The sequence below is a fragment of the Salvia splendens genome, chromosome 3 (assembly GCF_004379255.2).
Source record: "Salvia splendens isolate huo1 chromosome 3, SspV2, whole genome shotgun sequence".
NCBI classification, from domain to species: Eukaryota; Viridiplantae; Streptophyta; class Magnoliopsida; order Lamiales; family Lamiaceae; genus Salvia; species Salvia splendens.
In genome coordinates this window covers 29519599-29546756 of record NC_056034.1, presented here as the reverse complement: position 1 = coordinate 29546756, position 27158 = coordinate 29519599, and the positions used below count along the sequence as shown (strand labels likewise).

The following is a 27158-nucleotide window of genomic DNA, read 5'->3' as shown; positions in this document are numbered from 1 at the left end:
GCCGCATGAGTTGAACTACCTGACGCACGACTTGGAATTGGCGGCAGTGGTACATGCTTTGAAGATTTGGAGACATCACCTCTACAGAGTTCGATGTGAGATCTTCTCGGACCACAAGAGCCTCAAGTATTTCTTTGAGCAAAAAGATTTGAACATGCGGCAACGCAGATGGCTTGAATTAGTAAAGGATTATGACTGTGGTATAAATTATCATCCAGGGAAGGCGAACGTGGTAACAGATGCTTTGAGCAGAAAGACTGCGCCCCAATTGGCCACTTTTCTCACACAGAATGAGGAACTCATACGTGTGTTTGCTAAGATTCAATTGGAAGTAGTAAGAGCTCCAGAGACAGTGGACAGTAGAATCGCCACTTTGGTGATAGAACCAGATTTAATGGCCAGGATCACGAGGCTCAAAGACGCGATGAAGCATTAGAGAAAATACGTCTGAAAGTGACGACGGGGAAAGAAGAAAGTTACTGCGAAGAAGCGGATAACGCCATCACTTTTGAAGGAAGACTGTGTGTACCCAATGACGAGGCGCTCAGAAATGAGATCATGAGTGAAGCTCATGAGACGCCATACACTACCCATCCTGAGAGTACGAAAATATACCAAGACATGAAGAAACAATTCTGGTGGGATGGCATGAAAAAGGAGCATAGCGTCGTTTGTAGAAAGATATCTGGCATGTCAGCAAGTGAAAGCTCTATACCAACGGCCATATGGGAAATTGCAACCTCTTGAAATTCCAGAATGGAAGTGGGAGCACATTGCAATGGATTTTGTGACGGGACTGCCAAAGTCCTAACGAGGAAATACTGCCATCTGGGTGATTATAGACCGCCTCACCAAAAGTGCTCACTTTGTACCAATTTGTATCACGTATGGATCGGACAAGTTGGCCCAAATCTATGTGCAGGAGATCATACGCTTACATGGAGTACCGGTAACGATCACCTCAGATCGTGATTCGAAGTTTACTTCTACATTTTGGATAAGCCTGCAGCGAAAGCTAGGCACCTAGTTAAATTTCAGTACCGCATTTCATCCACAGACGGACAGGCAGTCCGAAAGGACGATACAGACATTGGAGGATATGTTGAGAGCCGTAGTGCTTGACTGTGGAGGAAACTGGGGGCCAGTACTACCACTTATAGAGTTTGCTTACAACAACAGTTATCAGGCAACTATAAATTGCCCCGTATGAAGCACTTTATGGAAAGAAATGTAGATCACTGCTTTACTAGGACGAAGTCGGTGATAGAAAGATTCTTGGACCGGACTCTATAGAAGAAACGATAGAAATTGTCCGACAAATCCGAGCAAGAATCAAGGAAGCTCAAGATAGTAAAAATCTTACGTCGATGCTCGCAGAACCGATCTACAGTTCAAGGGAGGAGACAAAGTTTTCCTGCAAGTATCCCCGTCAAAAGGGATAACAAGATTCGGTGTCAAAGGCAAGCTAAGGCCGTGCTTTATCGGACCCAATGAAATTCTAGAAGCAGTCGGTCCTGTGGCGTAGAGGTTGGCACTTCCGCCGAGCTTCGAAAATGTGCACAATGTTTTTCATGTATCACAATTGAGAAAATATGTGTTCGACCTCAAACACATAGCCCACCAAGAAGAAATGGTGTTAGAACCGGATTTGAGCTATGAAGAAAAACCAGAAGCAATCTTGAATCGAAAAGTGAAAGAGTTGAGGAATAAAGCTATTGTAACAGTGAAAGTTCTATGGAAGCATCATGGTCACGAGGAAGCTACGTGGAAACTTGAAGATAAGATGAAGGAGAAGTACCCGAAGCTTTTTGTTTGATGTAAGCAAATTTCTGGACTAATAACCGTTTTTTTTAAAACGCCCTGTTAGTTGTGTTATTGTAGAATTAGAGATTTGCCACTCCCTTATCTCGTTGTTTAAATGAAACTCATTGCCTTATCGAAGCTTAATGTTACTAGTTCACAAAACCAAAAGGGTGTGAAATAAACAAATAAACTAAAACAATTTATTGAATAAGAAAAGATATATAAAACAAAACAATTTATTGAATAAGAAAAGATATATAAAACAAACATAGTGAAAGAAGAACGATGATATTTGTTTATTCCGAACTAAAGGTGCTCGAAAGCAATATATTTTAACTCTTATAAATGTTTCACACTTGATTTGAGAATAGAAAGAAAGAAAACTTGGAAAGCAATATCCAATTACAAATTTAGGAGTGCCAAACTTCGGGCCTGTGTTCTTTGAGCCCAAAATCACACTCTCTCCGGGCCGGGCCCAAACGAACCGCCGTCCCAAGGCAGCGGGCACACTTCACAGCACATCGGCAATGGCAGTCGATTCCCTCACCTACAAAACAAGACAAGTCCCCTTAATTGCTAAAGAAATAAGCGAGTTTAATGAAACTTTTTAATTGAGGGAAGGAGACAATATTACCTTAGGTTGGAAGGCCAAGGACTTTGCCAAATAGGGAAAGATGGCAGCACTCCTGTCTCCTGCACTTCCCCAGCCATAACCGAAGGATGCCACAGAAAAGAGGGCAGCCGCAGCATAGCTGCAGCAGCTCTGCACCTCTGTTCCTAACCGATTTTTGCAGCCTTTGATGGTACCCTCTACAATACCAACCAATAACATAATTACAAAGGCCGCAAACCCTACTCGGACTAGTGTACACCTATGGGGACCGTGTGCTAGCTTTCGAGTTGGCTGGTCCACTGACCGTCGTGGAATGTGGCCACATTCCCGGTTCACATACGTTTCAGATATGGTAATCTATATTTATGTGATTGCGTAGTCAATTTTATGAAATGAAAGGACTTTAGTAACCCGGGCCTTTTAAAATAAAAATCTCGTGTTCACTCTACTGTGGCTGACAAATCAAATAGAACTATTTTTGGCACTGTGCACACCGAGTATATCAAGTACTCAGCCCTACATGTTTCTTTTCTAACGTGCAGATTGAACGTGATTGAGGCGACGAAGGTGTTGGGAAGAGATCGTTAATAAGTAGTTAGGTAGCCCAAAGTAGTATGTCCTCATACATACTATTTTATCTTGGAATCTTCCGCTGCATTTGAACTTTGTTCTAGGAACTTATGAACTTGGCCTTGTACTCTGATTATGATTTGACTTTGTACCCATTTGCCTTCGAGACTATTCCTTCGAGTTAATTATTTCCTTTATGATAAGTTCGTGATTGATGAAATTATTTTAGTTAAGAAATAGCTACACTCACTAGTACTAGGGAGTCGTGGTCGTGGTCGTGACATTTGCTTCTTATACATTTAAATGTTTAAACAACATCTTATAAATGCACAAGCAAACACAATTTAATAATATATTGATTATATTCGTGCAATGTGCTCGAATAATACTGAATCGGGTTAATAGTGGATTGTAGAGTTTTTCGTATACAAGCTAGATTCTATTCGTGCTCGAAACATGCTTTTTAATATACCAAACCTAACAATTCCTATCGTGTATCAACACTCATGTCACAAATATTGCATTAACACATAAAATATAAACTAATCAAAGTCATCACTGATCAAAGGTTGACAATAATCAAGGTAACAAGCAAGCAGTTAAATATAAACCAAGTAACAATTAAAGTAAAACGAGTTCTAAACATTAACAAATAAAAAGAACTACATAGAGTCAGTTACTTTCATCTCCTAGGATTCTATAAATTTAGCTATCCATAGACAGATAAACTAAATAAATACTCCATCTGTCCCACATTAGGAGTCCCGGTCACTTTTGCATACCCGTTTTGTAAAAATCATAATAAATAGTTAAAGTAGAGAAATGATAAAGTAAGAGAGAGAATATGTAGAGAAGCACGGGCCTGACCTCTCTGTGCAGCTTTCAGATTTTGACCTTTTTATTCCTCTTTTCAGCTCTAATTTGCACATTTCTCACAAAAACACGTCAAATTACCAAAAGGGATAACATATGCAAATAATGGACATGTAATGCAACTTTGACACTCAAAACGGACCAAATAATGACCTTAAAATAGTTCAAAATCCGAGTGTATCAGTTAGTTCCATAGTTAGATAAATCATCAATATGAACAAAAGAGTTTACTTGACAAGTTTCCAGTGGATCCCCGGCTCGGTGGTATGTGACTTCAACCTCCCCCACACAATCTGTGAATACTTGGATGACACTGCACTCCTAACCTTCTGCTCCTTCCTTCCCATGAAATTTCAAAGCATCATAAATGTTGGAGATCGTGATTTCGTCATTCAGCCGTTGGGTGAGCTCTCCCTTGTGGACATGGATCATAGCTCCCCCAGTGCTGGGGTTTGATGCCCCTTGCACAGCGGAAGACTTGTACAGAGCAATTAAATCACACATAGGATATATTTGACAGATTATGGGATTAATCAATTCACATGTTAAACACATAATTGCATGCTAGAACACAAATAATTCATGCTCAAAGAATAAAAATCCTAAAACATGAATTCTACGGTTTAGGGTTAATGATTTGATTCTCCAAATACTGGACGATTGCTTGCGCCATCTCCACGATGATCTTCAATACTAGACCACAAATCTTCTGACTAGTTCCCGAATTGTATTTCGATATTAGGGTGATCTGATATTATCAAAATACTATGACTTCAATAAAGAAGAGGCTGAAATCCCACATATTGTGGGAGAAGAAATTCACGTCGCCCAAAGAGAGAGATGCGATTTGTATGTTGAATTTTTTGTCTCACATTTATTCTCCTATTTATTAAGTTACATATTTAGGCCTAGTCAGGGATCAATAGAGGTTTAGATCATGCCACACCCAATTGGCTTTATCTAATTAAATTGAACTCCAATTTAATTTCAAGCTCTAGTTTGGATCAGGCCACATCCAAAATGCCTGCAACACTTGTCTCCTTTGCCACCTCCCTTAAAACTTTATCGGCAAGGCCATAATATAATAGTGTTATGCGTTCTGGCTTCAATCTCAGCTTGTTTCATGATAGTCTTCTCATCGAGAACCCCCCTTTCTTTCTTATCTTTCCCCTTAAACTCCAATGCATATACGAGCCCCTGTTGGGTTAACCTTGCGCGCATCTTCATTCTCCAAAGTCCAAAGTCGTTCTTGCCGGTAAAATTCTCTGCCTCAAAATGCGATTCCATCTTCTAGAATCGCGAGGAACCCTACTTCGATCTTCAGCTTACAATTTGGGGAAAACAACAATCGGTGGTTCCCACAGACGGTGCCAATTGAAATGAACTAGATTTGCAAGCTAAGAAATTGAAGAGAGAGAGATGAGCTACAAAAGTGAAGAGTTTAACAAACTAACTGATCTTTAATCAACTCAACTAACAAAACTAACGGCTAGCAATCAGACGGTTGAGATTAAAACAATCTAACTAATCATCATCCGACGGCTCTTGAAGCTCGCGACAATCCACAAAAATCGAACGACTTCTTTCAATTATGTTTCTCAAATCCGAATAGTAACGTTTGAAAAAATACATTAAAATTATAATTAAAAATGAATATAAAACTAAATAATGAAATTACAAATCAATGTTGTCGGTTCCACCAACCGATAACCGATGGTAAATTGATTTAACTACCTAGGACTAGGGGTGGGTAAACTGTTCTCGGGTATTCGGTTAACCGAAAATCGATCCGGAACTGGTCGGTTATCGGTTAACCGAGAACCAAAATTAACGGTGTTCGGGTCAGTTCTGATTTTGTGTTTTTAACAAAGTCGGTTATCGGTTAGAACCGATAACTGAAATTAAATTCAATTTTATATTTTATTTTAATTTTAATATAAAATTAATTCTAAATTCTCCATTAGATGTATCAAAAAATCAAGAAAAACTTACATTAACCTTTAATTGAATATTTTTAAATTTTCATGTATACATAAATTATGTATTGCTATATCAATTTTCAGTAGAGTTTGAATTTATGAGAGTGGATTATTTTTTTATTTTTAAATAAGTAAAATATATAAGTTTTACGAATTAATTATTAAAATACCATCATTTAACTTTACACTTTAAACTTGAAAATTATGTTTTGTTGGGTGAAATAAAGGACTGGATTATACTTATATATTTTAAAAATATTTTAAGATGAATTATGAACATCGTGAAAATCAAGCAATTGATTATGAGTTTTTTTAAAACTATTGTTGGGTGAAAAACTGAAAGTCAAGCACTCGATTATTAGGTGAAAACTTGGTGTGTTGATTTGATCTTAATCTATTACTTTTTATTTTTGTTTGAATTAATTTTTATTTCGGTCCAAAGTCGGTTAGTACCGTAACAGATCGTATCTAACCGAGTCAGTTTGTGTAGTAACCGAACTAGAGTTCGATTTGTTTCCGGTTAGTTTTTTTATTATTTTTTATGGTCACTCAGCCCTACCCGAGACCGTTGTTTTCCATTCTTGGTTAATCCCGAGAATCGAAAAACTGTATACCAAGGCTAAATTGGAACTGAGCCAAAGTTTTTATTTTTAATTATTAGTAGTAATCAACAATTGACCTTAATAGATTCAATTATTGATTAATTGAAAACTTGCTATGATTCATCAAAATTAAAAATAACAATAAAACAAATAAAAAGTAAATCCTTTTAAAGAGAACCAAAAAATTTAAAGTTGAAACTTAGACCATCATTAAACTCAAACTAGGTTACATCATTAAATTAAAAATGGGACTGTATTGAATTAGCATTTAAGAGCATTCACAATGGGACGGATATTCCGGCGGACATCCCGACGGACTTCCAAAAACACCACCTGTCACGTCATAAGGACATCCAACTGCATAATGACGGACATCCCCAAGGACATCCCGACGAACTTCCCACAATAATAAAAATTCACAAATTCACCAAATTAAACAATTTACGGAATTAAAATTTCGACACAAATACGGGGAAAATGCAACCACTTTATTTAAAATAAAAAAACATACATAATTATTAAATAAAATACATAGTTAAAAAAAACAACCTACAGCTTCGACAAATGCAGCCCCCGTCTCACTCCTCGTCGTCCCCGCCGCCAGTCCCGTTATAATTCTCGGGTAGGGGTTGCATCCCCAAATCGTGCCGCATACTGTTGATGACATCCTTCAGCATAATCTTGTATAAGGGATCAGTCGTTGAAAACCACTTCTCCATGGTGATTAAAAGTAAATCATGCTGCTGTATGCGGGGGAGTGCGGGGAGCTCGGGATCGATCTGGGAAGGAGTTGCGGAAGGAGCTGCCGATTGGACCTCGGGTCCGGACCCGCTGGCGCTTCCCCTAGCCATCCGCATCGCGGACTTTTGCCCAACCGGGCTACGGCGGCGGGATTGAGGGGTCGGGAACTCTGCCTCGGCTTCAGGGAGTTCGTGGGAACCGGCACAACTGTTGTACTCCCCGGAGGGGTTGATCTTCTTCCGCTTCGGCCAACTAGCTTCAACACCCGAACGAAACTTGGCGGAAGTCTGCACCACAAGATAGACCTCCCAATATTTGAAATCCCCGAAACCCAATTCACTGTCGGGGTACTGCTGGTGAGACAGAAGCTTCACATCATCAGCGAACAAGCTGCTGGTTGTCGTGCGGAGGTTGTTTTGGTAGATGCCGGCAAATCGGCTGAGCTGCCTCCTCAACCGCTCCCACTGTTTCCGGCATTGCTCTCCATCGTGAGGCTTCCCACCTGGCGGTTTGAATTGAAGGTAGCTTCGGCTAATGCGCCAACACATTCTGTCGATATACTGGTTAGCCCCGACGTAGGGATCCTTGACTACACTGATCCAAGCCTTCGCCAGGGCGACGCACTCCTCTATGCTCCAGATGGTCCTCTTTCTCCTACCGGCTTCCTCCCCCTCCCCCTCGGCCCCCACCCCACCCTCGTTCCCCACACGCGCAGACGAGGTAGTGGCCTTGTCCTTGCCCTTCCCTCTCCCTTGCCTCCGCGTCCTCCCTGCGTCATATAGCATCTCAGTGGGAGAATCTCTGACCGGAGATAGACCCAACTCCTCAAAAGATAAAGTCTCGATGCCGGTGAACTGAGTCTACAGAGGAGTACTCTGGGGGGAATCACCCGACAATAGATCCATGTAGGGGCGATAGACATTGTCCCCAGGTGATTGGAAGACCTCCTACCTGCTCCCCCCGCAGGGGCAGGCATGCCCTGCATCATCCCGGGTATCACGGCACTCATCCCGGGCATTTGGGGCATGACGAGCATCATCCCCGTCATCGCGGCACTCATCCCTGGCATTTGGGCATCATCCCACACCAAGGGGGTACATATTGTAGTACCCGGGCAACAACCCCGCCATTTGGGGTTGGGGCATCATCAGCGCCATTCCGGGCATCACCCCGGACATCGGTGCACTTCCGCCGGCATTTTCCTAACTCTAACTGGAAAAGTCGGTGTTTGTGACTCACTCGTGGCGGGGGAATCACTATCGAAGTGCTCCATTTATCTTCAAAAGAAATGAAAGTAGAGAGAGAAACTCGTTAAAACAAGTGGTGCGAATGAAATGAAGTTCAACGAGCCGTATATATAGAGTTTTTTTAAATGAAAAATCGGGACGTCCGTCGTGTCACCGCAATGGCGGACGTCAAGACGGACGTTCCGACGGACATCCCCGGAATGTCGTGGAACTCCGATGTCTGCATCGCACGTCCGCGTCCGCCTCCCTGCTGCCTAATGGCGGACGTCCGGCATGCCGGTCGGACGTCCACCGGGACGACCGCCGTTGTGGATGCTCTAAGAGCATCCACAACCGTGCTCTTGCCAACGAGCACGGTTGTGGGCCCGACCCCACTTTTTCTGCCTGCTCTTAGGCAAGAGCACAACACCCACATCCGTGCTCTTCCGCAAGGACGAGCACAAGGGTCCCACCATTCCATTATTCAATTTAAATAAAAACATTTCCACAAAATTAAAATACATTAAAAATACTCGGAATAATATTACAAAATACATTAAAAATTAAAATTACATAATTAAAATCCTAAAAAATAAAAATTACATAATTAAAATACTAAAAATTAAAAATTACATAATTAATCTCCTACAAATTAAAAATTACATAATTAAACTCCTAAAAATTAAAAATTACATAATTAAAGGCTAAAAATACCCCCGTTGAAGACTATTCATCTAGCGGCACTACCCACAATTGTTTTTGGAGGCCCAATATCATGGCCTCATGCGATCGAAGTTGCGCGAGGGTCATAGTTGACCTATCGGCCATATTGAGTTGGGCCAAAATCCCCCACAACGAGTTGGTGGGGGTGGAGGTGACGCATAGGGAACGGGAGCTGGTTCGGGAGCATCACCGGATGGAGTCGAGGCGCGACGGCGGTTGGCCGCCGCCTTCTTCCTTCCTCGCGGTCGGCGTTGGGAACCGCACAGGCCGGCGTCGGGGCTACCCAAGTTAGCTCCAGCAAGTTGGCTAGCCACGTCTTCGGAGCCGGCGTCGGATAGGAATACCGACCTTGACCGTTTGGAGGAGCCGCTAGAGGAGGATGTTATGCCTCCCCTATACTTCGGATGCGACAGCGTCTCCTACCAAATGTTGAGGTACTTGAACGGCTTGTAGTTCATGGATTGGTAGGTTGACAAGGCGGAACTGATGATGTCGACCTCGCTCCGGCCGCCCCCGCCGACCGCTCTTCATGGAGGTAATACCCCTGGAACTTTTGAATTTCTTCGTTGGCTCTGTATATGGCGTTGCGCACCATACTCTCGTTGCGCTCGATTGTTCCCTCCGACCGGTTTTAATTGTACCGGCGACAGATGCGCCACCAATAATGATCGCTGGATTGGTTCGTGCCAACCTCCAGATCTTCGGAGATTGACAAGAACGTCTTGAACAATTGCTCTATCTCCGCCGGAGTGTACGGTGTGCGGACACCGCGAGTAGGAGGAGTCGGAGTTTGGGAGGGCTGCTCGACCTCGCTCTAGGCTTGGGTGTCTACCCGTATTGCCCTTTCGGGGGCATCTTGCTTGGTCGTCAATCGGGTAAGGCCGGTAGCCACCCGGAACTCCCGAACTTTAGGTTTGAGGAGGGGCCGAATATTCCGTTTCCAGACTAGGAAACGGTTGTGAACCGAACCAATCGGGGTTCCAACCGTGGGAGCCCGGGGGTGATCGCCGTGGCCGGACATTGTTTTGTTGTAGGAGTGGAAGAAAGATTGAGAATGGAAATGAGAGAATGTAGATGAGAATTGTGTAGTGTGATGTGAATTTTTTGGTGTGAAAGTGAGGGTATTTATAAAAATGAAAATGTGTATTTTTGGGGAAAAAATTGAAAAATAAATTAAAAGTGGATAGAAACAGATATAATTTTTTGGGAAGTGGAAAAATATTTTTTTTATATTTTAAATCGGTTTTTTAATTAAAAACCGTTTTTTTTTAAAAAAAAATCAAATTGCCAAAGGCTATGCCGTTGGCCAATCACCGTCTGCCACGTCGTCTACTCGCTGGCAAGGACATGCTCGATGCGTCGAGCAGCGTCGTGCCATCGGCCAGAGCGCAACAGCGGACAGCGTCTCCGTGCCAGCGCGTAGCAGCGGACAGCGTCTCCGTGCCGCTGGCACGGACGGACGAGCTGCCGCACGCCGTCGTGGATGCTCTAAAAATCCTAGATTACAAAGGAATAAAATTGAAAGCCAATCAAGCCCGAAGAGAAATGCACTGAAACGATTACAAATTTACAACTCATCTCCTTCCAAGCTCGTAAACTTCAGCAGCAGTTTTATTTTGCCCTTCCTTCGCCTCACCCCACCGCTTAATCCTCCGCCGGAAAATTCAAAATCCCTCCGCTCCGCCGCCTCCGAAATTCGAATTCTATAAGCGGTCGATTCCCCTGTATCGGTTGCGGCGTTTTCACATTCTCCACTTAACCCCTCGATCCAAAACTGCTCTGACGCACGAACAGAGCTCTGTTTCAGAAATACGCTTGTTCTAGACTTTTCCAGAAACGGAAATGGCGCTCACCGTCTCAGACTTGCCGATGATATACGGACTGCTCGCGAATGCAGTGAGCAGCGACATAAATGTGCTGAAGTCGGCGGAAGATGCTCTCGTGCAATTGGAGAGTAGGCCTGGTTTCTGCTCTTGTCTAATGGTATTTGAAGTGATTGTGGCTGTGTTTGCTTTCGTTAGTTGCTTGTGTTTATTGTGACTGTGAAACTATTGGATTTGTTCGACGAGGGGTTTTGGTGATGTGCAGGAGGTGATAACGGCGAAGGATTTAGCATCGCAGACCGATGTGAGATTGATGGCGTCAGTTTATTTTAAGAACAGCGTTAATCGGTATTGGAGGAACAGGCGTGATTCAACGTAAGCGATTTAATGCTATTTGTGTTTCATTCTCGTACATTAGGAACTGCCATTTCATGTCACTTTAATTTTAAAGAATTAAGTGTCACTGTCACTCAAGTGCATTAATTTTCAGCATCATAGGGTGAACCTTTGTGGCTAGGATTCTAGATGTGAAATATGCCTCACGGCCCTGAGAAATATTACTAGATCGTGAACTTTTCAACAAATAGAGTGATTCTTTAAGTGGAGATGTACGTGTTGTGTGACTTGAATGCGCATTTTACTTTCCTACCTTTTCTGTTTGGTGTTCCGAAGATATAGCTTGGTGTTTTTATCCTTCTCTCTTTGAGGTGACTTTAGTTAGTTTTGCTTTTAAGTTGGATGACTGGTACCAAGGTTTTCTAGATTGTGATTGCGGAAATGCCTTTTTCAGGGGACTGAGCAATGAAGAGAAATTGCATTTACGGCAAAAGTTATTGTCACACTTGAGAGAAGAAAATCACCAGGTAATGCTTGCATGTACATTATTAGTAGTCTCTTTGTGTCCTTATATTTCACTCGAACTATCTGTAATGAATCATGCTCAGCTGAGTATGCAGCATTTTACTTGTGTTGTTTTTATATCCATTGCTATCTTAGCAACTCATAGACATTTTCCTTTGTTTTTCTAGTTTAATCTTGAATATCATGCTTATTTTACAGATAGCTCGTACGTTGGCCGTGTTGATCTCAAAAATCGCTCGGATAGACTACCCAAAAGAATGGTATGCTTCTCTACTTCATCCATGTGGAAATTTCCTTAATGAATCTAGTCAAAGATTATCCGTGGCATCATACATGTTCATTTACTTCTGGATTTACTTATTACTCCTATAATTTATTTTCTTCTTACTTTTGTCCCCTTTTCTCTACTTTCAGGTCACACTTGCTTTCTGTGTTAGCACAAGAGCTTCGGTCAGCTGATACATTAACTTCACATAGAATATTCTTGATTCTTTTCCGGATTTTGAAGGAGTTATCGACCAAACGTCTTACTTCTGACCAAAGGACCTTCTCTGAGGTGCATATTGTGATTTTGTTTATTTTTCTTTAAATTTCACCCTTTATGTTCATATGCTTTTCACTTAACCTTAATGTCCGATCTCGGGCTGAAGTCTCCTGTTCAAACTATTCAAACAATATAACATATCATTGTCAGAAATTGGTCCTACCAATTCGTGATTTAAGACTGTTGGCTAGTTATTTATTTATTTTTCCTGTGTGACATAAATGAGGTGTTTAACTTTATTGTGTATTTTTCTAATTTTTTCTTCTGATCATCGTATGGTTTTGCCATCAAGATTTGGAATGTTCAAATGTTGCTGTTGGTTCTGTTGACTCTATGGCTTGTGATTGCCAAATTAATCCGAGTCAAGGACATAATCACTATTGTTGTCGGATAAGATTTTGGGATTTGTATGTATGTATTGTTCAGGTATCTAGATAAAAGTTGTGAGTCAGAAAAACCTCTAGTATTTTGTAACGATGCTTAACTATTTAGAGTTGGTTGTTTCTTTTATTCTTGTCGCCATTGTGAGCCATCAGATCACCACTACTATAATTGTTTCTTTTTTTAGAATTGGTTGTTTATCTTGCACTTTGTTGACTTGATGTTCCACTGTGTGGTTCACTCCATCTTTTTAACTGTATATATTACTTTTTCACTGGACTTTTTATGCTTGCTCATTTGGCAGATAGCATCTCAATTCTTTGATTACAGCTGGGACCTTTGGCAGACTGACCTACAAAAAATGTTGCACGGTTTTTTTCTGCTAGCTCAAAATAATCCTGAGTTGCACCAGGATGATATGTACTTGATCTGTGAAAGATGGTTTCTATGTTCAAAGATAATACGCCAACTCATAGTTTCTGGCTTCCAAAGTGATTCGAAATCTATACAGGTAAAGCTTCTTCTTCTTTTTATCTCTTCCTCCCTCTTATCCTTTCTTTCTTGTTGGTTGCCTATTTCTTGAGCCTATGTTGCAGCATTTGACTCCTTTATCATCTCCATTTCTGCATACCTTCCAGTTTTCTGATTATTGTCATGATTATGGGGGGTATATTGGTATAAACGGAATTGTATTGTCTTTTAGGAGGTACAACCCGTCAAGAAGGTCTGCCCGGTTATGCTGAATGCAATCCAGTCATTTTTGCCATACTGTAAGATTTCTATCATATCCTTTAGTTTTTGTTCTGTATTTCACCAACATCTTTTTTTCTCCCTTTTGGTTGCAGTTTATGTGCTTTGCTTATTTCATACCAACTGATCATTGTTAGCTTCCACCGTGGCCATATTTGTTGTTTGGAAGGGAATTGATTTTGGGCATCGACCTAGAGATTACTTGTTATTGCTACAAATTTATCTGGTTTGTGAACTTATTTTGATATGCAATTTGTGCAGATTCTTCTTTTCAAGAGAAACATCCTAAATTCTTGGAATTCCTGAAGAAATCATGCACTAAATTGCTGAAGATTTCAATAGCTTTTCATCAACGACATCCTTACTCATTTGGTGACCAAAATGTCATTCGGCCTGTTGTTGATTTCTGCTTGAATAAGATAATGAATCCAGAGCCAGATGTATTGTCATTTGAAGGTTTCTTGATCCAGTGCATGGTGATGATGAAGTCTGTCCTAGAATGTAAAGAATACAAGCCATTCTTGACTGGTCGTGTTATGGATGACAACCGGGTCTCACTTCAGGATGTGAAGAAGAATGTATCAAGTGTAGTTGCTGGCTTTTTGGCTTCATTGCTGCCCAGTGAGCGAGTGGTGCTACTATGTAACATATTGATAAGGAGGTAAAGTCTAGGTTATCTGGACTCTGTTATTATGAGAGTAGGAAACATCTTTGTTTTTGTCTTTATCTCCTGCCTTTCCTCCCTTTACCTTCTGATCCTATTTGGTATTCCTCTGACCACTGGTAATTCTTTTGAGCAGGTATTTTGTTTTAACAGCTGGTGATGTAGAAGAATGGTATCAGAATCCTGAGTCATTTTATCACAAGCAGGATTCTATTTTGTGGTCAGAGAGATTAAGACCATGTGCTGAAGCATTGTACATAGTCTTGTTTGAGAATAACAGCCAAGTAGGTGTTTTTGATGTATATTTTGATTTATATCCGACAATTTACATGTTTGTAACTGATTGTGTCTGCTTGATATCTGTTGATGTAGTTGCTAGGTCCAGTTGTGGTTTCAATTCTTCAGGAGGCAATGAACGGATGTCCTTCTTCTGTTACTGAAATAAATCCACAATTGCTTCTCAAGGATGCTGCGTATGGTGCGGCAGCATACGTCTATTATGAACTCTCAACTTATCTGAGCTTTAAAGACTGGTAAGCCATTTCTCTCTTTGTCTGCGAGATTATGAGCCTTTTCTCATTCAAAAAGTTTAACTATTATCCAATTGGGCCAAGGGTGTGCTCAGTCTTCTTACCATTTGTTCTTTTATTCCTTGACAATGGGAATCTCAGTGGTTATCTGGTTGATCCCAAAAGCTTGTTGCAAATGAAAAAATGTAGACGGAAATTTTTGGCAAGTTTTAATTGTTATTAAGAGATGATGGTGACAATGTTCTATAAGAATCAATGTCTCTTCAGAATTTCATTTGATGACAGTCAGAACAGAGTTTTTTTCGGAGAATTTATTTTACTTTGTAGTGAGTTTATATTGGAAATTCACTGACACTCTTATGCAGGTTCAATGGCGCATTATCTGTTGAACTAACAAATGATAATCCAAACATGCGGATCATCCACAGGAAAGTTGCATTGATCCTGGGGCAGTGGGTCTCAGAGGTGAATTACTCGCAAGCTGTGTGCATATGCCATCATTTCACCATTTAGATCACCTACAATTCATGTCTGCATAACTCTATTTTATTGTCTCTTATGCTTCTGCATCTAACTACAGCATGCTCGATCTGAACTATTCATATGAAAAAGGTACTGATATCAGAAGCCAAATGATTGCAGATCTGATATTCTGTTTTATCTATTTATTTGCAGCTTGCTGTCTTGGTTGATTGAGTATTTCTTAATGAATTTATCTAATGCTGAGCACTTCTGTAACATATGTCAAATTTGGTAATATGGTGGCCTTGAGAGTTAGTGCCTTCTAAGAGTGACTGAGATCTCAGGTCAAAGCTCAAATCAAATCTTATTTTTGAATTCATACTATATAAAGAATGGATATTAAAATGAAGAACTTAAGTGTGCTGTTAAAGAACTTAGCTTGAATATTGTGAATTTAGATTGGTGGGAAGAGGTTATGTAATGGGCTTCCCATGTAAGGCATTCCTGGCAGGAGTCTTCTTAGGCTGTGAACTTTTTGTGATTGGATTCATGATGGGCGAGGCTAATTGAATGACCTGATCAATGATTGGCTGGGCAGGAGTGATTTTCTATCTTACTGAATGAAGTGTTGTATGGTCTAATATTTGGATGTACTCCTTTCAGTATAACTAGTTTCTTGACTTTTGTGCCTTGTTTCTTTTCATCTATAGATTAAGGATGATACCAGACGACCAGTATATTGCGCTTTAATAAAATTGCTTCAGGAGGGAGACTTGTGTGTCAGGGTATGATGTGTACATCTGTAACTGGCTTATGAATTTCCCTTGTTTCTTTTTCAACATTTGACCTGTTGTTTCAGTTGGCTGCATCCCGATCTTTGTATTTCCATATTGAAGATGCAAATTTCTCAGAGCAAGACTTTTCAGATCTTCTTCCAGTATGCTGGGACTCATGTTTCAAATTGGTGGAAGATGTACAAGAATTTGACTCAAAAGTAAGTGACAGGCTCTTATTTTTCCATATTTATACTCAGTGATCAATGAAATCCTTGAATGGTCTTCCGCTTGCCATATTTGTGAAACTCTAAAACCAAGCTACCAATTTCTTTATCAATTCTTATTCTTTTCTGTTCTTCAATTGCAATTAGTATGACCTGATTTTGTCTGTCAATTGTTTCTCTTTTATGGATCACTATATCAGCCAGGTTAGTTTAAACTCTTCTGTCATACACTCTAAACATCAGTCATTTTATATATAAAATGAATCTGCTGATTGTAGGTTGACTGCAATACTTCCTTATTAAGTTCTTATTTTATATCCAATATCCAGGTTCAAGTTTTGAATACAATTTCTAGTCTTATTGGACGCATCACTGAAGTTATTCCTTATGCAAACAAATTGGTGATGTTTTTCCACAAGGTATATTACATGTTTATTTTATCCTGTAGGCATAATCGTAGACAAGGATTCTAAAATTAATTTTATTTAAAGCATTCACTTGATGATTGTCTTAGGCTTGGGAAGAATCTTCTGGTGAAAGCCTTCTGCAGATTCAGCTTCTTACAGCTCTAAAGAACTTTGTTGCTGCACTGGGTTATCAGTCATCTATCTGTTACAACTTGTTGATGCCCATATTACAGAGTGTGATTAATGCTAATAGCCCTGATGAACTTTTGGAAGATAGCATGCTGGTCAGTAGTCCATTAAGCTTGACTCAAGTTTCCAAATAATCTCTAACATTCAAAATCATTATTTCTTGTGTATCCTTATCGTACAGTTATGGGAGGCTACTCTTACTCATGCAGTTGCAATGGTGCCTCAGCTTTTGGGTTTCTTCCCATGTTTGGTTGAAATCTTGGATAGGAGTTTTGATTATTTAAAGGTTCACAGAATTTCTCCTTTTGGTGGTTGTATATTCTTTTACGTTTGTAAAATACAGTGGCTTGACGTCAAACTTTGTATATAGGTGGCTGCCAGCATTATTGAAGGCTACATAGTTCTTGGTGGTTTAGAGTTCCTCAATATGCATGCACAGACACTTTCAAAATTGCTTGATCTAGTTATTGGTAATGTCAATGATAAAGGGCTGCTTTCAATTCTTCCACTAGTGGATGTTTTAGTTCAGGTATGTCTCCGGTCTTGATGCTGCAGCAGCAGAGCATCACTTGAGAACTCAATATAATGATAATTTGTGTACTTTGTTGCAATGCAGTGCTTTCCTGCTGAAGTGCCCCAACTAATCAGCACCACTGTGCAGGTATTTCTCTCCATATCCATTACAATAATGTATGATTTCATATCTTGATTTCTATGGGTTTTTATAAGTTTTACAATGATATTCCAGAAACTAATTGTCATATGCCTGAGCCGGGGAGATGATCATGATCCTTCAAAGACAGCAGTGAAAACGGCATCAGCTGCGATACTTGCGAGGATTTTGGTCATGAATATCAATTATCTTGCACAACTCACATCAGATCCATTGTTGTTAGCACATCTTCAAAAGGCTGGGATCTCAAGTGAAGAAAGCATACTTCTTTGCCTGATTGACGTGTGGCTTGACAAGGTCAGCAAGTGGTTTTTACATCAAAAGTTTGTCTTTTGTTCCTTCACCTGAGAAAACTATCAATATTTTGACTCAAGTTATCAGCATATCTTCAGTCTCTCTTTATCTGTCGCTTGTCAAGCCTGGTCAAACAATGACAAAAAATAGTCCCATTTGTGGACGGCATGAGTTTTAATGAGAAATTGGTAAAGTAAGAGAAAAGGAGAAAAAGTAGGTAAAGTAAGAGAGATATGAGGGAAAAAGTGGGTAAAATATGAGAAAGAAGAGAAAAAGTTAGTAAAGTAGAAGAGAAAACTTTCCATTTTTAGAAATGGGACTAATTTTTGTGGACATCCCAAAATGGCAAAATGGGAATATTTTTCGTGGACGGAAGGAGTATTAAATATCTGCCGTGGCTCCACCATGTCGCTTTCTGTGGCGGTGCAGTTATAAACAATATTGCCACGATGATTTGTGGCAGATTTTGATGGCAGCCTCCAGGGGTCCATCGCGGCTCCATGGCGTTTATGGCGGCTGTTTTGTCCCACTTAACCCGCTACCCAGCTCATTTTCCCAAATGATTTGTCACATTTGCCTGAAGTTCGACCCATTTACTAAATATGATCCATTTACAGCTTCCAAATTTATCAGATTCAGGTTTTATAACTCGCGTATTATTCTGCATCTATCTGCCTGCCTCCTCCCACCGTCCAATCACCGCCTTCTGTTCAGTGCCGCCCAAACGTATTTATATTTTCAGTTCTAATATAATATAAAACTAACAAACCTACAATTATATTTATGCAGCAGATTCATTCCACAAAAAAAGAGATAGGCTCAAGCCTATGAAGGTGCAGGATTTGGTTAAATATAACCAAAAATTTGATGAGTGTAATGAGTGGTAGTTGGAGAGTTGGATGATGCTGATGGTGTTGGCAATTATTAGGTTTATAATGGAGATTCGGTTGATTAGAATACTGTCTACAAGGTTTTGGGGGATGGAGAGTCTTTAACATATACTAGGTCTAAGAAAAGAAAAGATTGTCCCACTTCGTCAAGTTGTGTTAGAGGTTCTAAAAGAGACACAAGAACCACAACTGCATCTACAAAAGTGAAAGGAAAATTGGCGACCGTTGTTGAAATAGATGGCTTGTAGATGAAGAATTTGAGCGAGAACATATTGAGAATATTGATGTATCCAAAGGTAAAGAGGGAGAAGGATTTGTTTTGTTGGATGTTGATGATTACGACAAGGATGACTATGCTGAGGTTGATGAAGATTCAGGAGGATGTGAATTTAGACATAACATGCATTGATGTCTGGTGATTGTACATTTTAATTATTGAGCTAACACTTCAAGACATAATGATTTACATGTTATGTTTTAATTGTTCTAAGATTAGAGATATTATATTTTTATCATTTTCAAAGATTTTCCTTTTTATATTTCATATTGTGTTTGTATATTAGTAATGTTTAATTTATTTATTTATCGACCGGCATATCCCGTCATGCTAACTGTCATAACCTTGTGGCAGTTTTTTTGGTTGGCCGCTGTAAGCTGCCATATGCTCTGATTTATTGAAGCTTGATTTGTGTTGGACATGGCTCAACTTTTTGTCTTAATTTCAGCCATGGTTATTAAAGCTTGTTCTTTATCCGGTGTTGTAGGTTGATAATGTCATTTCCACGCAAAGAAAGACATTTGCTCTAGCCCTTTCTATAATTCTAACGTTGAGAATGTCTCAAGTTCTTGATAAACTTGAGCAGATCCTTGGGTAATTCATCTACTTGATGCTTGATTTATCTCTTCCAGTTCTACTGACACAAGTTTTAATTCAATTTTCTGTTATATTATGTTCGTATCAGTGTATGCACAAGTGTGATATTGGGTGGAACCGAGGAGTTGACAGAAGAGGAATCAAGGTCAGTTATCTACTCATTCTCAGTGGTTGATTTTCTCAAATGTTCTCATATATTGACATTGTTATTTTGGCGATGACATCCTTTTGCCATATAGTAGCGATAACATGCAATCTAGCAAGATGGAGGTCCCAAGCAAAGAATTACGGAGGAGACAGGTACTTTTCCGAATTTAATGAAAGATTCAGAATCATGTCATATGAATAACCTAGTATATCCATTTCCAGATCAAGTTCTCTGACCCTATTAACCAAATTCCGCTGGAGAGTTCGCTCAAGGACAACCTCCAGACATGCTCTGCTCTCCATGGAGAATTGTTTAATACCGCTATGTCCAAAATTCATCCTTCCTCATTCGCTCAACTGAAACGCGCATTAAATATGCCATAAACTAGGTGTGGCTTTCCAAGAAGCAGTGGTGATACAATTTTGTGATCTGAAAGGTTCCACCATATTCATGTCAATCTTTGAAAGGTAACACATACATCCTGCCAACCCTAAGATAAATATACATTGGCATTCATCAGCTTTACTCACAAATTACGCAACAACTAAAATAATCTGTTTTGACAGGTGAAATTGAATATACTTTTGAGTTTGCAAGGAGTGTTGTCGAATTCCTTTGGTTTTGTTTTCATTATTGATGTTATTCCGATTCATCATCTGGCCTAATGGTGGATTATCTTATCGAGCGGTTTTCGTTCAGCACAACCACACTGTAAATAGTGGTGATCCCTTCATGTCATGGTTTTTGGGGACATTAGGGTGAGAGTTTGAGGTATATGAGGAACCGAACTTTTTATATTGAAATTTTCAGAGGCTGCCTTGCCCGTGTAATTCTTCCACCAGATGCCATATGTTATATTTATGGACTTAAAAAGTCCTTTTTATTTGATTTGAAACCTGAGATCATCTTAACAGAAAGGTATCGATTAAATAGATATTCGTAGTATCAATTGCTATATGGTGAAATATATGGTGTCAATTGATGAAATAGAGGAAGATATGGCTAAACCTACTAAATCCGTCAACTATATGTACATCTTCAACATTATTTTGCCCTTTTTGATGTGTTTAGTAAAACAAACTCAAACTAAAATCCAAAACGAACACGAGCACATTGGAGTTGGAAGGAAAGGAGGTACTAGGTCCAATGCTATTCTCAAAATGGATCAAACATTTCAGAGCAGTGTGCGCAAAACAATTCACCAGAAAGCAACCAAAATTTCATTAACAAAAATTTACCAAAAAGCAACCATTACGACTGAACAGCCAAAATTTCATTAACAAAGTACAAAGCGCAGAAGGGAATTTCTCATTCTTGAGAAGTTGCAGTTTTAGAGCCTCATCCATTGGCTCAGCTTCAGTGTTCTCTGTTTTATCACCTTGTGAAAATTGTTTGTTTTCACTGTCATGAAGATAGGAATCTGTAATGAAGAATTTAAAGCTATGTGAATTCAAACTAACCTTTCTTTTTTGATTTCGTGCCCAATGCTAACCAGGCTTTGATCTCAGGATTATCAACTGTTTTTGTGGGCTTGAAGGTGACTCGATCTGACCCATTTGGAAGAAGCAAAACAGTAAACTTGATGTTGGCAACTAGGTCACCTGTAATGCACATTATGACATGAGCATACAGGATTAAGTCACAATAACGACTATTTACACTAAAACTTGTAAAAGATCATGGTTTACACATTCTACTATGCCCAAACGAACGCGACACTTTTCCAAGGTGATAATTATTCCATCTCCTTATCTTCATTTCAAAGGAAACCTCAAAACTGCAACAATTCACACTAAACAACAAGCCTTGTAGAGAATGGCATGAAAACTTCTGGCTTATAAATAGTTGTTTGTTTCTCATCAAGCAATTTTGGCTGTAAGTTTATTTACCTCGCGCTTTCGAGGAAGCAACTGCTCAGGGGTGATACGCAATTTCCATCCAGGTTTAGCCCAATAATCTTCGTGTCTTGGTGCGTTAAATGGGCCACCAGAGTACTGTGCTTCCCATGTAGCTTTGTTTTTGTGTTTATCAATGAGTTCAAACATAGCGTTGCCTCTATCTCTAGCAACGGCGCAAGCATGTGAACAAGGAACACTCTACATCTGCCACTTCCCACAAGTGCACTTTGAATCCCTAAACTCGACCTCTTGTCTGTTATTGCCCTTTGCCTGTCCATTTTCTAAACGTGGACGACTTAGAATTTGGTAATGGCCTAGTTCTCGGTCAAGTACTGAACAATAATGTATTTTCCCCTTCGTATCATTCTCAGCAAGTTTGTCCCTCGCCCACGGGGTTAACCGACCTTCGGTATGTTGCATTTCTATTTTTCTATCTGCCCACCATTGCACTGTTCTCCAAAATGTCAGATCAACCAAAGCTCTAATTGGAAACTCTCTCATACCTTTCAATACTTTGTTGTAGCTCTCTGACATGTTTGTTGAGGTCACCCCCCCATCTCAGCTCATCATCGTAACAAAGAGACCAATTTTCCTTTTGGCTTTGTTGAGCTCTTGTATCGCAACAAGACTTTCCTCCCGTAGTGCACGTCGCCTTCGCATGTATTTACGTACTTGAGTTGTGACATGTAATGCCCATACCATGCCTTTCACATTACTGCCCTTACATCTCGTCAAGATATTTTTCCTCAAATGGATCAAACAAAATTTGTGATGACATATCGGCGGCTTTTTCCATTCATCAGAACGCATAGCCTTAAGGATTCCTTTATGCCTATCCGAAATGATGCATACCTCCCTTTGGTATTTCACCACATGAATTCTTACATGATCCAAAAACCACTCTCAACTGTCGTCAGTTTCTTCATCAGCAACAGCATATGCAATCGGCTGGCATTTCTTGTTAGCATCAACACCACATGCAACAACCAACTTACCTTTAAATCTTCATCGAAGGTGAGTCCCGTCTATTATTAAAACTGGTTGGCACTCTTGGAAAGCATGTATAGCAGGCCCAAGTGCCTAGAAAACGTAATAGAAGACTTTATTACGTCCCTGGCTCAACAACTCATTGTGCCTCTACTCAACAATTGTGTCGGGATTCCTTGACTGCAGTTCAAGCATGTAGCTTGGCAACTGTCTAAATGACTCATCCCATCCACCAAATACAATCTCTATAGTCCTTCTATGTGCATACCATGCCTTCTTATAACTGATTACCACATGAAATCTGTCATGAACAAAATTTCTTACGGCTGCGGCTTTGTACTCGGCATTTTTTAGCAATTGATGGCAAATACACAAAGCAATCATTGATGATGAAAAGTTAGCATGCCCTCTGTCATTACGATGGCCTTCACAACTATGACGTCCCACCCACTTCCTAATTTCCCACATATCATCATGGGCCCTTTGTGTAACAGAAACTCCCCACGAACATTTGTTCGCTTTTTCAGCTTCGGTCTTGTTGATAACAGCATACGACATGCCACCTTCTTAATTTGCTCTCAACCACCCTAAATTGCCGGTGTTGCCTCAGACTCCACATAGTAATAGCAGTCTTCACATGCAGCTTGCTATCAAATTTTGTTCCCAAATTAATCCGATACGGGTGTGCTTCATCCCAGTACATAGTACTGTGTTCATTACCAACATCAGGTACCCCATAAGGACCACTCGGTAGTCTGCGAAAATATATCAACCCACTGTGAACATATTCTGGAAGTGGTTGTTCACCTTGCACGACGGGTTTACACACTATATCCTCATCACTAGAAACATCACCTGGAGAATCATCACTTAAAATAGCATCAGATGATGATGACGACAATGGTGGATCAAGGTCTCTTCGTACAACATCAACATCAACATTATCTTGAACATTCGCTTGATTATTCATTCCAACATCAGCAGCATCTGCAACATCTGCAACATCTTTCATACCACAATCAAAGCTCATATGTTCAACCCTCGTAGATGATCCAACACCATAATCAACGACTGGTGGGATTTCTAAATTTCCAACAGACGAATACTCAAGAAATAATTCAATATGACGAGTAAAATTTAGAGCCTCATTGCACATAAACATCACACTTTCATCACTGTCAACCCCAATACATAAATAACTCATACCGGTACCAAAGAGACAATGCCTCCATGATATTTCGATGGAGTGTTGATATGAATCTATTCTTATTTTAGCACATATCATTGCAACTAATTCAGAGAATGAAACACACGAATTCAATACGATGGAGGCTCTCGCACGAGGTGGATCATAACCAATACCGACTTGAGGAAGTTGAACTATTATACCACCCCAATATAAACTCACAAATATTTGTATGATTTCTGAAAAAAAAAAATATACAAACCAACAACAATTAGACACAATTTTTTTTCTATAAACCCTAATTTATTAAATTTAAGATAAATTTATTAGAAACCCTAATATTATGCAAATAAACAACAAATAAGGGAGGAATGTTGAAAGATTGAACAAAACTTACCGAAAGATAAGGGAAAATTGCCGGAAATCGCCTGCCCCTTTTCTCTCTTTCTCTCATGCTGAAATGAGATTATGTTCTCGTCGTTATGTTTAAAAGAGAGACGCATGTGCGTCATGCGTTTTACCCTAAGACACATGTGTGTCATGCGTCGTTCAATTAAAAAAAATGAAAGACGCATGTGCGTCATGCGTCTTACACTAAAACGCATCAGGGTCATGCGTTTCATTATCGGGCGACGCATGAGGGTCATGCGTCTCTCCCAAAACTAAAATTTAAAAAAAGCCCAATACACTTAAGGAATTAAAAAACCCCCTAGAACTAAAAAAGAATTAACCCGCTGAGACAAGGGCATGTTGTCTGCACAAATGTAAAAACCCTTCCATTATTTTTGCTACAATGTGACCAGCCAATGAAGATCTTGATCAATCAAGAATTTATTCGAAATTCAATGAAACCAATCATCCAAATTACTAAAATGAATTACATATTTCAATGAATCTAATCCAGCAAAAATTCTAACACCCAACAATTTCGCTCTCAAAATATAGACGCTAGTTATAACATAAAGAACGTCCTACAAATAAGTAAATTAAAAGCTAAATATGTAGAACAAAGAAAATACCGAGTTCTACACGAGCTAAAGGGCATAAAAAACTCTGAAACCTTCACTTCCAAGTGAATTACAGAATGCTCAATAGGCTTGTAGGTATCGCCTCTCATAAAATCCAGTTATCTGATCAGCCACAGCCCACATGATCGCCTGCCCGGGCGGGATCCTCATTAACCTTGGCAATAATCCTTTCCACAATGCAAGAATTCCCTCCTCAGCATATATAGTTGTGATACAATGAAACATACCTCTGTATTTCAACCCGCTCGATTTGCTTTGAGCCATGAGCCTTGTTTTCACGACATCAAAGGGCCCAGTACATACTGGACCAGCAGTTCCAGCAAGAAATCCCGATATCATAGACTGCCAAGGTAGGAGGATTTTCCCATCACCTTCGCGTCTCCCCCACAATAAAACGTCAAATGCATTTTTAGCACTGAACATGGCAGCCTGGTTTGTTCCATTACGCATCACAGTTGGGGAAGCTCCAGCCCACAGACCACGCAACCCTTCTTCACGGACAATCATACGAGCACAATGTACAGGTCCCTTGTACTTGAAGAGTTCGGGACTCAATCCTCTCTGCTGCTGCAGTCGAATTTTCACAACCTGCATTTGAACAAGAACGTTCAACTTTCTAGCAACCGAGAACAAGTTTGAATGAACAGAATTAGATGATCACCTCATCCTACGTTACAACTCATGGGAAACAAACTAAATAGGTAAAATTTGAACGTCACAATCACTATAAACAAGCATGATAACAGGGCGGGACGGGCTGAAGCCGACAATGATAATGATAACACTGCATATTCAGTAATCTGTTAACGGAAGATGGAGAGCACCGCAGTGTATTTTCAATGATCAAAAGCAAATATTCAACAACAACACAAGTACACATCCAGTTACACTCATATCTGACCGGCACGTGGGTGGAAAAAGTTAGTGGAAGGTGAGACTTACTTTTATATATTGATTTTATAATAAAATGTGAATGAAATGAGCTGGTTGAATGTAGGGTACACTTACCAAGTATAGTCAAAGTGAAATGAGACATTTATTGCTATGGAAAAAAAGGAAAAATGAAACATTTATTGGTGGATGGAGGGAGTACAATTCTAATAGAAACTTAGCTGCACTCTGAAAAGCACATCAATTATTAGAAAACCTGCACAGATAGAGGAATCAATGATTGATCTTCAAATAGGAATTATCTACAGCGATCGAGATCATATATCAATTTCAATTATATGCATTCAACCAAAACAACTTCTCTGAGCAATCAAATACAAAATCCTTCGAATTCTGAGATCAATTAAGCAGAACTAGCTAAAATCCCCAAGTAATTCGAATTAATCAGATTCTGACTAACCTCAAATGGAGTGACGATAACGAGAGCTTCAAGCACTCCGGCACCGAATCCAGACAACAATCTCCCATGGTGACTGAGCTCCCCCGTCTCGGAGTCCTTGAAGGCTGACTGAAGGTAGGCATTGGAGCCCATCCGGAGCGCGTATTTAAGCGTCAAATGCGTAGAGAAAGGAGTCAAGCCCTTCCACAATGCGCGGACGCCTTCGTTGCGGACGATGGTGGAGCCGCAGTGGAGGATCCCCTTGTACGAACCGGTGCGGTCGAGCTGGAGGCGGGTTTTGATGACGTCAATTGGCTGCAGGCACGAGGCCTCGACTACGCCGCCGAACGAACCGGACGCAGCCTTCATGTAGGGCGGGATGGATTTGGGCTGCTTCTCCGATTGCTCCGCCATGGGATTTTGGAGCACCGACGCGTGAGGGGAAAGGGTATAATCGGGTTGTGAAAATGAAGCGTAGTTGACACTTGACAGTCGTGTATGAGAATATTGATTTCGAATTTGTGTTTGTGATCGATAGGGGCCCACAAATTTCCCCAACAACTATAACTCTACCTCAACCCTATTCCTTTCTTGTCCGCAATATTTAATTTTGCTGATTTTTAACTAGCATTTTATTTATTTATTTATTTATTTTATTTTATACTTACTCTTTCTGTTCATAAAATATAGACAATATTTAAAATGACATAATTTTTAATTCTCAAAATATAGAATAAGAGAGATAAAAAGAAAAAAGTGATTGGAATGTTAATGAAAAATGAGATTCCCCTTATTTTTTAAAATAGAATTGGTTTATTTTAAGTGACATAAAAAATGACAAATATGATCTATTTTAAATGATAAAGGGAGTAATTTTTTTCTTTGCATTCACTTACCAAATACTACTAATTTTTTAAAAATAAAGTTGGTATTAATTGAATATAATTAAATTGAATCAATCTATACGGAGTAACTCCATATTTGGCTTATGATAGGTACACATTGATTTTATATTTGGCTTATAATAGGTACACTTTCATTTTATAATTAAATTGAATCAATCAGTAGGTACATATTTGAATCTAATGGTTTGGTCTAAGTGCACTTTC

General features: G+C 39.8%; 2 protein-coding genes and 1 long non-coding RNA gene across 5 annotated transcripts; 1 reads left to right on the top strand and 2 right to left on the bottom strand.

The window, feature by feature from the left end:
• Positions 1 to 2075: 2075 nt before the first annotated feature.
• On the bottom strand, positions 2076 to 2652 carry LOC121794016. The gene is made up of 2 exons (XR_006049215.1): positions 2438 to 2652; positions 2076 to 2350 (listed from the first exon to the last, which is right to left on the bottom strand). It is a non-coding gene; the product is annotated as an uncharacterized LOC121794016 (long non-coding RNA).
• Positions 2653 to 10670: 8018 nt separating this feature from the next.
• On the top strand, positions 10671 to 20531 carry LOC121795632 (importin-11-like). Of its 3 annotated transcripts, none has more exons than XM_042194177.1 (24): positions 10671 to 11113; positions 11219 to 11328; positions 11744 to 11816; positions 12013 to 12074; positions 12229 to 12370; positions 13044 to 13250; positions 13443 to 13509; positions 13751 to 14150; positions 14290 to 14437; positions 14526 to 14686; positions 15049 to 15148; positions 15856 to 15930; positions 16005 to 16139; positions 16475 to 16564; positions 16660 to 16836; positions 16923 to 17027; positions 17112 to 17270; positions 17358 to 17402; positions 17490 to 17711; positions 19363 to 19469; positions 19561 to 19617; positions 19715 to 19772; positions 19842 to 20087; positions 20187 to 20531. In XM_042194177.1, the coding sequence occupies exons 1-23, from the start codon at positions 10973 to 10975 to the stop codon at positions 20001 to 20003; spliced, it is 3003 nt and encodes a 1000-aa protein (XP_042050111.1). In that variant the 5' UTR covers positions 10671 to 10972; the 3' UTR covers positions 20004 to 20087; positions 20187 to 20531. The 3 variants fall into 3 exon arrangements, with proteins under 3 accessions (XP_042050111.1, XP_042050110.1, XP_042050109.1); XM_042194176.1 differs by having other exon boundaries at positions 19712 to 19772; XM_042194175.1 differs by having other exon boundaries at positions 19697 to 19772.
• A 4006-nt stretch (positions 20532 to 24537) lies between these two features.
• On the bottom strand, positions 24538 to 26553 carry LOC121797335 (mitochondrial succinate-fumarate transporter 1-like). Its single transcript, XM_042196090.1, has 2 exons — positions 26071 to 26553; positions 24538 to 25307 (listed from the first exon to the last, which is right to left on the bottom strand). Exons 1-2 carry the CDS (start codon positions 26461 to 26463, stop codon positions 24780 to 24782), a joined length of 921 nt encoding a protein of 306 aa, XP_042052024.1. The 5' UTR covers positions 26464 to 26553; the 3' UTR covers positions 24538 to 24779.
• Between the last annotated feature and the right edge of the window lie 605 nt (positions 26554 to 27158).

What these genes read in the sequence shown, in the direction of transcription:
- LOC121795632 (XM_042194175.1), top strand. Translation starts at nt 10,973, where the DNA reads ATGGCGCTCACCGTCTCAGACTTGCCGATGATATACGGACTGCTCGCG. An exon ending in TAGTGGATGTTTTAGTTCAG is followed by an intron (nt 17,271 to 17,357) that starts GTATGTCTCCGG and finishes GTTGCAATGCAG; the next exon opens with TGCTTTCCTGCTGAAGTGCC. An exon ending in TTGACGTGTGGCTTGACAAG is followed by an intron (nt 17,712 to 19,362) that starts GTCAGCAAGTGG and finishes CCGGTGTTGTAG; the next exon opens with GTTGATAATGTCATTTCCAC.
- LOC121797335 (XM_042196090.1), bottom strand. Translation starts at nt 26,463, where the DNA reads ATGGCGGAGCAATCGGAGAAGCAGCCCAAATCCATCCCGCCCTACATG. An exon ending in TTATCGTCACTCCATTTGAG is followed by an intron (nt 25,308 to 26,070) that starts GTTAGTCAGAAT and finishes GTTCAAATGCAG; the next exon opens with GTTGTGAAAATTCGACTGCA.